Source organism: Kryptolebias marmoratus, linkage group LG2 (genome assembly GCF_001649575.2).
Source record: "Kryptolebias marmoratus isolate JLee-2015 linkage group LG2, ASM164957v2, whole genome shotgun sequence".
Lineage (NCBI taxonomy): Eukaryota > Metazoa > Chordata > Actinopteri > Cyprinodontiformes > Rivulidae > Kryptolebias > Kryptolebias marmoratus.
This window is the reverse complement of record NC_051431.1, coordinates 24,453,491-24,464,135: the sequence shown is the minus strand read 5'-3', so window position 1 is coordinate 24,464,135 and position 10,645 is coordinate 24,453,491. Positions and strand designations below refer to the sequence as shown.

The window sequence follows — 10,645 nt, the reverse complement described above, 5'->3', positions numbered from 1 at the left end:
CAATTATGGTTTTAGACCTGTAGGTTAAAGTCAGTATTACTGACCAGTTTCCTAACACCAATCAGTTTTAAGTTCATAATAATTAAAACTTTTAATTCAACTTTGCATAAAACTTTAAATGCGTGGAACAAAAAAATGGCAAAATGTGTCGTTTCAGTTCCTGCTTAATTTTTCTCTGTGTATTTTTTGCCGTTTGCGTTTGGGCCTACAGAGGAAACAGTTTGCGTGGAAAAACAGGACAATGATATGGAAAACAGCTTCTGAAATAACCTGTTCTGTAATGCCAAACTAAATGCTCATTAGATTTAAGCTACGAGATTAAAATGTAAATGCTTTAAAGTCCCACGAAGAAACTGAGTATATGTGAGAATATCTGTGTGAAGCTGCAGTAACCTTAGAAAAACTAATCTACTTACAGGTAAAATAAACCGGGTAAAACATAAATAAATAACGAAGTGGATTAAAATACTCGATGCTGCCGCTGACCCTGTGCTGAACCTAAACCCGAACTCTCGACTCGTGGCACACCGACTCACAGCTGTAACACTAAAAATGTTTTGATAACCCTAAATTCAGAAGGCTCCTATTACACAACACCAAACACAATGCTGTTTGTTGTAATTTATTTAACACTGTTACAAGTGATTATGTGATCTCTTTAAAGGCTCTCTTCTCCACATACTTCAGCTTGAGTCTCCTCTTGAACCTGAAAGACATTAAAGAGTGAAAATATAGGTTTTACTCAGTTTACACCTTACTGGTAACAAGTGTGGGTTGAATAATGCAAAAGTTGATGAGGTCCTTACTTGGCTCTTTCTCTGGGTTCAATGAGGTTTCTTTTCTGCAGACTCTTGAAGCGATCTTTGAGGATGCTGCCCTCTGGCTGCAGAGTCATGACATTACAAGAATTAGGACAAGTCCAGACAAATCCACAAGACCGTAGCCCAGAGGTGGGCAACCCTGGTCCTTGAGGGCCACCATCCTGCATGTTTTCCTTGTTTCTCTACTCCAACACACCTGATCTGAATCAATGGGTGATTAACAGGCTTCTGCAGAACATGAAGAGGTGATTTAACCACTGAATCAGGTGTGTTGGAGCAGAGAAACAAGTAAAACATGCAGGATAGTGGCCCTCGAGGACCAGGACTGCCCACCCCTGCATAGCCACTCTGCTCTGCTTAAATATGCAATTCCCACCCAAATCAGAAAATTTACAATCACAAGGCTCAGTAAGGTTTTACACAAAGCAATGATTATATGAAACTAACGATTCAATCAGAGTAAACAGACCAGTCTACACACCACACAGAGCTCGAGAGTCAAAAATCTTCATCGTAACCTGCATCAATATTAGATGCTGAACTGAGTAAGTTTTTGCCACAGGAGACTTGAGTGCATCATAAAGATCCAACAGAGATAGCAGTCTTACAATAAAATGAATTTAAGCATTGGTGTTCACACTCCAACTATTAGAATCATAAACTAAAATAGGAGGGGGAGGACGAGGAAAGACAGACAGCTGTGGACGCTCTTAAGGCTAAAAAAGATGACCGCAGCAGTACTGCAACACTGGACTACTTTCCCAGAAAATCTCCATCACTGCTTGATATTTGTTGCAGGTCGTCTTTGGTCGTGACAGCGCCATTGGTGAGCCTGTCACACTGAATGACCACAGGACTGAACACCAATTCAAGCTCCCGATCAAATTATTTCTTACGTCTTTTTTTTTTCCCACAACAGATTTTGTCCAAAGTGGCCAAAAAGTGCACAGTGTGAAACTTGGCTTAAGAGACGTCAGGCTAACCACACATTTAAAAAATAAAGTGAATGACATACCTTGAGTTGTCGCAGGGAGCCGGCCAGCTCGTCACTTAGCTGTATGTCCAGGTCTGGAGTCTGAAATCTAAGAAAAACAACGCAGTACAGATTCATTTCAGAGAGAGTTTTGAGAATGTTATGATAAAGATGTCCATCACACATTTATTGCGTAGTGAAACACCTAAAAGCAGCCGAGTTCTGCTCCATGGCCCTTTTGGTTCCACGCTGCTGCTTCATTTCTGAAAGCTCACATCTGTGCGGCCATTTTGCCTAGCTGTTTTATGAAAGAGCCTAATCACACAGCGACCTGTTTTGTACACGCTCACAATCACTTAGTGCCTTAGAAACCAAATCAACATTGGGCTGTTTTTACATAAACTGAGACCCAGCTTGTGTGTTGTGTTCAAGTTCATAGTTTAAATCTCAACACCTGCACTGAGAAGACATGTCAGGAGAAGCTCACGTTTAATAAAGTGAGGTACGTACTTGAGTTTTCCGAGGCGTCTGGGCTGAGCTTTCTGGGCCTCCTGCTGGGCCTTGCGTTGCACCTGCTTCTTCTTGGTCTTCTGCTCCTGCTGTTTGATGGAGGTCTTGATGGAGCGAAGCTGGAAGAGCTGCTGCTGCTGGGCATTCTGTCGTCTGCTGGACAGCCGCTGCTGCTCCTGGAGTCAGGTTAACAGGAAGAGGAGGAGGATGACTTTCTGACAGCCTCCACAACAAACTCAAGATGTCACATCCTCATTTCACAGTTAAAAAGAAAGGCTCTACAAGGCAAAAACAAACATGTGAGAAAATATATTTTCTCATTGACTGGCTGATATACAAGTATGTGAAGCACTGGCGGGAAGAAAATCCATGTTTTAACGTTTTAACAACACCAGTCATCCTATTGTTGCTTTTTGCAACATAACCTAACTTACATTGCTCTCTAAGTTTTACAGTGAAGGTGAGTGGATGTAACTATTTGCACGGTGAATCACAAATGAATAAACGTCACAATTAAATTACAAAGCCATGAAAAACGGAGGCTGTGCACTTAAACAAGCTCACTTTTTAAGAGGCAGTTGGTGCTAACAGGAAGCTCTGTACTGTACAGATGTTACACACCGGTGGCTTTTAATAATTTTCACACTTCACTCAAATGCCACACTGAAGAGATGCGTCAGCATGGCCTAAAGACTGCAGAGCCACTAGCGCATCTCCTGATGAAAAATCATTGCAAAAACATTTAAGCCTCCCTCTATGAACAGCATGTAAAGTCCTGAAGCAAAGCTATTTTTTGCTGGAAAGGGTCATTGTCAAATTGGCAAATTCATTAACTTTGTATCAAGTTCATCTTATATATATCTAATTTGTTTAGGTTTAAGAGTCTAATTTAGTCAAGGTAAAAAAATAAACCACTTCTTATAATTTAAAGGTTTAACACAGGGGTGTCCAATCCTGGTCCTTGAGGGCCACCATCCTGCAGGTTTTACTTGCTTCTCTGCTCCAACACACCTGATTTGAATCAATGGGTGATTAACAGGCTTCTGCAGAACATGAAGAGGTGATTTAACCACTGAATCAGGTGTGTTGGAGCAGGGAAACAAGGAAAACATGCAGGATAGTGGCACTTGAGGACCAGGATTGGACACCCCTGGTTTAACATATCCAAACTTATTAACGTGTCTAAAATTAGGCAAATGCACTCTCAGACGACAAACAGCTTCTGACATAACACGAGTCAATAATTATTTAACAAAACCTAAGTCAAAATGCAAAAGCAGAGTGGGAAAATCCAAGTACATCCCACAACTCAACAGCTTGTCAAAACAGCCCATTCTAGCAAAAACGATGCAAACTTGAACGTGATAAAATAAACTTAAACTGGAGCTTTGAGAGGGATGTCAAATACCGACACGAGTACCTCCAATGGAACACAATACAGCCATCAGAAATCAGAGTAAATAAAATCCAAAGCATGAATTCCCTCACACAACAATCCTGAATGTGTCTAGAGTTGTTCACCTGTGACCTTGGCCTTTGACATCGTGACCTTGAAATCAATAGGGATCATCCTCGACCCATGAGGTGTCCACCTATGAAGTTTGACATTCCTCCATTACACGGGGGCAGAGTTAGAGCACGAACAAGGTTTCCACAAAGGGGTCACCTGTGACCTTTACCTTTGCTCTGTGACCTTGAAATCAATAGGGATCATCCTCGACCCATGAGGTCTCCGGCGATGCCAAAACATAGTACACCCAGTCTTAGGACAGACTTGTATATAAAAAATTAAATTGTGAAATCAGTGATGAATGCTGCAACAACAATGCGAGTTGACAAGCCCAGATTATTTTCACTCCATCATGGTGACACCAGCAGCCTGCGTGTTTCATCATCTACAGCCCAGTGTGGGCATCAAGGGCAGTGAGGGTCCATCTGATTGCGACACTACATGATACATTTTTAATACCTTTGCAGCACTAGCTCTCAGTACTTGCAAATGTACCTTAATTTTTTCTGCTTTTTCTTTCTTTCTCTGTCTTTCAGTCTTCTTCTCAGTCACTGCGATGGCAGCCACGGCCGCTTCGTCGTCCTCCTTGCTGTTAGGAGCTCCTACTTCGTCGTCCTCCTCCTCTATCAAACCTTCCACCACTTCTCGGAGAGCCGTTTCCTAAAAATAAACAAAGACGATTTACGTCAAAAAGCTGCACCAAAAATAAAAGCACAACATGAGAGAGAGAGAGCTGGGGAAGTGATCTGCACCTCTGTGGCTCTGTCTTCTTTGTTGACAGCCAGCTGTTTCTCTAGCCTGTCTTCTTGCTTCTTTTTCTTGACCTCCACATTGTGAGCTTCCTGAAGCAACACCTGGTTTTAGACAGAGACGACCAGGTTATGAGGAAAACCTTTTTGATTAGCACGTGATGAGGTTTTAATCTGAAGGCAGGGATCTCAGAGTTACCTGGTGGGAGAAGAAGTCGGGGTTGTAGGAGCCACCGGGGGCAATCACCTCCACGGCCGGGAGCACGGACGGCTTCTCGTTCAGCTTCTCCGGACGCTGACCGAACAAAAACCCACCAATGTTTACAAACAAGTGCCTGATGTTGGAGAAAACTTAACTTCTCACTGCTTAGTCCCACCTTAACCAGCTTCTTGCCAGTTTGTTGAAGGTACCAGGGATCAGCTGAATCTTTGGCTGCATTAGGGAGAAAGAAAAAAAACAGAAACAAATGAACACGTGCTGTACAGCAACATGTAATCATTTAATCAGTCAGATTGTAAAAGGTTCACATGTTTAAATGTGAATGCAACAAATGTGAAATTAAATCAGACAACTCTTCAGTTCCCAACCAGGTCAGCTGAATGGAAAACTGGACTTGGACAGTAGCTTAAATGGTGCTGAAGCTCATTACATTTGATTTGACTGAACCTAAACAGGCTACAGATGTAAAAGCAACAGCTTTCTCATCCGATCGGGGCAGAACCCACATGCTCCACGCATAAAATAAAGCTTTTGATTCACCTGATCCTATCTGCTGGCAGTGTCAGTTTACACGTCTTAGTGTCAGATCACTGCTGTCTGCTGCAGATCACCTTCAGAACGGCCACTTTAGACCAAAAGCTGAATCCTGTGGGCTCTCTATTCCGCAGCAACTTATAGGGACTTCAGCACAAACTAGTTGGGGTTTTCAGTACGAGCAGAAATATTTTTGGCTCCTGGTTAGATGCAGTGTTGTCTGCTAGAATATTGCATCTGTAATATTTAAAAAAAAAGTTCTCATCCCATTTCTTCTAAGAAGAAAAAAGGAGAAATGTCAAGAAGTGTGTGTTTGTGTGAGATGCCATGATCAGAGAGCAGCACGGAGAGGTCTGCCTGGTGACGGAGGCGTTTCCTCGGTGACCTGCTGCTCTCAGCTCAGTGTGGAGCAGATTGATGGGTTCTGGTTGCACAAGTCAATGTCACAAAGCCCATTCGGGCCACAGTCTCTTTTTTTTTTTTTAAATCATGCCACATAAAAAGAAATGGACAGATGTCAGAGTGTGACTTCCGCTTTTGGACTAAAGACTCCTTAAAAGTGTGCTCTTAAATCAAACTCCAACTAACATGTTACCACCAGCAGGTGGGACAATGAAAACTTAAATTTGTCACAGTTTAGTTTGTTCTGTTAATTTTATATAATTTAATTTGGCCAAAATTCCTACAGACCTCGACTCCTGATTTTCTGATAAATGTCTCTGAGCCTGTGTTTACTTTAAAAATTAAAAAAATACCTCTATAGACAACTGCTCCACATTCATCACCACCTGAGACTGTTTGCACTACTCCAGATATTCTGTTTCTCTATATTTTTCTCTTCTGTCCACATAATAAAAACACTGAAATACCATGTGTGCCACTAGGTGGTGAGAAAATCCACATTACATAGTATAGAAAATATTAAAAAAAGAACATTTTCAGCTCATTGGCATGTAAGGAAATACTGGATTCCTTACAGGAAGCTGGAAGTTAAACTCTGAATGGATACATTAAGTCCTTACATGAAGATCCCAGTACAAAACAGACTGATAAGTTACTTTTTCATATCATCTATGCCGTATCTCCTGTTGGCACAAATAAACCATAAACAGAGTTTTTAAAAAGCTCCATTTTGAAATCATTTAAAAAAAAAAGTCCTTTTTCTCAAGAAAAACTCAGGTGAAAAACTAGTAGAAAATCTGATATTAAACATATCTGAAGTAGTACAGACAAGACCTCAAACTCATCAATAATGACCTCAACTCAGCTTTGTATCAATGCTACCTGTTTTCTGTCAACCCCAAAAAGCAACCTGGCTCTATTGACCCAAACTGTGTAAACACAGATTTAATAGAGTTTATCTGTAATAAATAAAATAAATGTTTAACATGTGACAGAAACAAATCAGAACATGTCTATGTTCAGCAGCATCTCTGTTTTTCCACCTGCCAGCTTCAGATAAAACTCTACAAACTGCTGATTTCATGTTGTCCTTCGTACTTCCTCAGATCCCAGAGGAGCGTTCACACAACCCTCGTCTGAGCTCTGTGCTGGTCTTTACATTCCCATAAAAGGGAATACTGGATCATCACCGGATGGAGAAACACACACTCCACTCACACTCTTGTCCCCATAGGTTGTAATATCCTCTGTCTGGGTTGTTGTTGGCCTCCGTCACCGCCTTGTTGACCGTCCTGTCGATGGGCCGTCTGTTCAGCAGCCGTTTCTGCCTCCGGGGCACCACGCCTCTGGCCGCCAACTGCTCGGCCTTCTGGGCGATGCGGCGGAGCTTCTTGGCGTTGGGTTGCTGGTAAGCCAGCACACTGGTGGGGAAGACAGAGGACAATTAGTTGATTTTTGTAAGGGTGGAGAATACACACAGTGTGCAACAAGGTGTGTGTGCATTTTCAAATCCTCAGATCCCAGGACCCCATTCACACAACAGAGGCCTGAGCTCCTGTGTGTCTTCTTCACATTCCCTCAAGAGGAAATACTGGGAGCGCAAGGATGAGATCATCACCGGATACACACAGTCATCACACTTCATACAAATTATCATGTTGACTAAGCTTTATTTTTAACCGTTTACTCAAACTGTGTGTCAAACACACAGAGTGCAAGGAGAAGTGTTAGGAGCACATTATGCTGTTTCTTCTGATGACGTCCTCACAGCAGAGTACAAAGTCAAATATGATCCCAAACTTCCCCTTCGGCTGTTGTCATACTCCATGGGTCGTCAAAAGTCGGCTCTCATTCACATGGTTACGTGACAAAGATTGCATCATTTTTGTTCTTGTAGCAGCTTCGTTCCAAGCTTCATGACACAAGGCCCTGGTCGAACTTCATAAGTTATTAGCCAAGTATCGTGTGATTGGTCAGAAGTTGTTTATGTGGAAAAGCTGGTGAGCTTTAATGGAGTCAGACACAGGCGGCTCTTCCTGGCTGTCTCAGTCGGTTTAATTAACACGTCTGGTCGCAGTAAGGGAAGCAAAAATCTGTACAAGGACAGGAGGGTTGAGAAACCACCTGGAAGAAACTCATTTTACTGCTGTAGGAGCTTCCTGGGAGTTCTGATCCAAGTGTCTCATGGACGATGAAAGGTGTGTGCAAAACATGAACGTCTTGCAACCATGAACCAACTTTTTATGTAGTATGCTGGAGCCTTAGAACAATGATCATAATTTTCATCCCACAAGGAGCCCTCTTTGCCCCCCCTGGGGATTAGGGGTACTCAGATTCATTAAACCTGCAGTTCTCCAGGTTAACTTTGCACTTGAGGCTCTTGGACTGCAACTTGTTTTCTTACCCAACAGTGAACAAAATGTTTATCATCTTGTTTCTACAAACATTTTCAATTAATATCCAAACAAATTACAGTCCTGCCAACCAAGACTGTAACCAAGTCTTTTGAATTACAGTCATTTCTCAGTGAAAAGGCAATTATTTTGGCTATTAGGATATTAAAAGTAAAAATATAAAAATTCCGGCCCTTGACGAACTAATGCCTCTAATCTAAGATAACGACACGTTCAACAGTTATGTGATTTGGTGCAGAAGTATTTTCCTGTTGATTGAATCAAACTCAAAGATTTAAAAGGTGGGAATCCGCTGTGTGGTTCTTGAGTCCCACTGATAATTAAAATCACAGTTATGGTTCCTGTTTCGTTAATTACCATTGGGCCCCAGTCTGAGAGCCATCTAGAAGTGAGGTCAGGACAAGAGGACTGCTGCCTCCTGCTAGTTACAGACCATAACGAAACATGAGCTTTGTGAAGGGAAATCCTGTTTGAATTGAGATACAGAGGTTTGTCAAACCCATCCAAAAGCTGTGAGCTGATAACATGTGGTTCAGTTAGCAAAATAAGTGAGTATGAGGTGTGGACAAGGCTGAGGACTGGATACTGACTCTTTGGGAGGTGGAATGTGAGAGTCGTGTTGAAGGATCAGGTCTATCCTCAGAGGACGTGATGCTTTCCCTTTTCTCTTCTTCCCCTCATCGGGTTCTTCTGCTTCAGAGAGGAAAAACACAAGAAGATGAGATTAAATTCAGAAATAAATAGTTTTAAAAAGAATGTGATGGAAGTAGCAGTATTTCACACACAGTACTACTGAACAGCACTTTTTTAAGTACAAATGTAAAGATTTACCTTTCTGCTCAGGTTTCTCTGACTGTCCCAGATCCACAAAGAACAAAGTGTCATCTGACTTCTCTGACAGCAGACCCCTTAAACAGAGTAAAGTCACATTACAACAAGTTTAAAACAGAGAAAACACCTACTTCCAACGACTTCTCCAATGAGCCGCCGAAACCTATTCATCTGGTAAATATGTAGAAACAAAACCAAACTTTATTCCATAAAATGTATTCTATAAAAACACCTGAAATGGGTAAAATAAGATACTGAGTTACTTTTTTCACTTGCAGTGACACAAAACAGAATAGCAGAATAGCAGCAACATCTTGCAAAAAAAAATCCACAGAAAAATGTCTGCCAACCCTTGAGATTAGATCAAATTGACTGAAGTGGTTTTTAAATGGGTTGATTAAGATGAACAGGTAGTCTTAAAGTTGGCTAATTTTTCAAGCAGAAGCTATACTTTAAATTAATTTTTATAAAAAAGAAAATCTAAATAAAACAAACGATTATGTTTAGTGTTTAGTCTAAACAATTTCACTGTTCTGCAGTTTTGTCCTGCATATTTTTGTAGTGTTAATGCACTTCATATTGACCAACATTTATAAACATGCTTTTTCAAGATTTAACTTTATATTTACAAGTCTGTACGATATTTGGTCTATTCGTTGTTGATTGGGTTAGTATACGCAGAACATCGACTCATGGCACAAAAATCTGGGTACGAAGTGACCAAACTTCAAAAGGTATGAAGTGGCAAAAGTACAAATTACCCTTGAGCCACCAGGACTTGAGGGAAGAAGAGAACAAGAGGACAGAACCCTTTGGAAAGAAATAAAAGTGTATATTACATTAACATCACCTGGAGATGAGCTAAATCCTGAAACTATAGGAATCTAAATGTTTCTGGGCTCAGAACCCAACCTGTCAACACACTACAAACGCCTCTGAAGTTAAATTTGAAAACGATTGCTACTTCTGTGTTTTGACATGATTGTTCCTAAAGATTAAAACATTTATTATGAAATGGCAGACACGGGTTGTTCAGACTGGACCTCTCCTGTAAACAGTAAACAGACCGGATGTTTTGGCAATTTTCAACAAATAAATCGTGTAAATTAGTCGTCGATTAGGGTTGTCACAGAACAAACATAAGAACAAAGTTGGAGAGTCAGAGCAGGAGAACTTTAAAGCCCTCACCCTGTGGTCCTCTCCTGATGCCTGACGTCCTCTAAAAACTCCTCTACATCGGCAATGTCACTGAATTTGTTCCAGTTCTTCTTCTTGTTCTTGTTCACACGTTTTCTCCGACTGCCGACCAGGTCTGCGGGCTCCGAGGAGGGTTTTAAAGTTAAAAAACCAGGCTGGGAAGCCGCCACGCGCTTCAGCCTCCTGGCAGCCGCCATTTTGCAGGAACGTAATGAAAAAAAAAAATAAGCACGTTTCTTCTTTTGTAACGTCGGATCGACGCAGGTGGCGCCCCCTGCTGGATCGGGGGCGCAAAGCGCTGATTAATAATAAAAAATATATAATTTATCTTTATTTATTTTAATTGAGCAATTATTTATTAAAATTTTAAACAATAACTTACAGCAGCAAACATTTCATGCAGTTGGCGTAAATACCAACATTTAAACATATCATTTGTTGCGTTAACATTAAATTGGTGCAAAATTAAATTAATATTTTCTAA

General features: G+C 41.1%; 1 protein-coding gene across 2 annotated transcripts; it reads right to left on the bottom strand.

Moving 5' to 3' along the window:
- Nucleotides 1-606: 606 nt before the first annotated feature.
- nop53 (NOP53 ribosome biogenesis factor) lies at nt 607-10,383 on the bottom strand. Of its 2 annotated transcripts, none has more exons than XM_017435356.3 (12): nt 10,153-10,383; nt 8,965-9,041; nt 8,724-8,826; nt 6,938-7,140; nt 4,941-4,996; nt 4,763-4,858; nt 4,567-4,668; nt 4,310-4,474; nt 2,305-2,480; nt 1,837-1,903; nt 807-883; nt 607-706 (listed from the first exon to the last, which is right to left on the bottom strand). In XM_017435356.3, the coding sequence occupies exons 1-12, from the start codon at nt 10,356-10,358 to the stop codon at nt 646-648; spliced, it is 1,389 nt and encodes a 462-aa protein (XP_017290845.1). In that variant the 5' UTR covers nt 10,359-10,383; the 3' UTR covers nt 607-645. The 2 variants fall into 2 exon arrangements, with proteins under 2 accessions (XP_017290845.1, XP_017290847.1); XM_017435358.3 differs by having other exon boundaries at nt 8,724-8,823.
- Between the last annotated feature and the right edge of the window lie 262 nt (nt 10,384-10,645).

Bases quoted from the DNA above. Each gene is read 5' to 3' on its own strand.
- nop53 (XM_017435356.3), bottom strand. From the start codon at position 10,358: ATGGCGGCTGCCAGGAGGCTGAAGCGCGTGGCGGCTTCCCAGCCTGGT. The intron at 7,141-8,723 runs GTCAGTATCCAG...CTTCCCCACCAG, and splicing joins CACATTCCACCTCCCAAAGA to TGTGCTGGCTTACCAGCAAC. The intron at 707-806 runs GTAAGGACCTCA...AATGTCTTTCAG, and splicing joins GAACCCAGAGAAAGAGCCAA to GTTCAAGAGGAGACTCAAGC.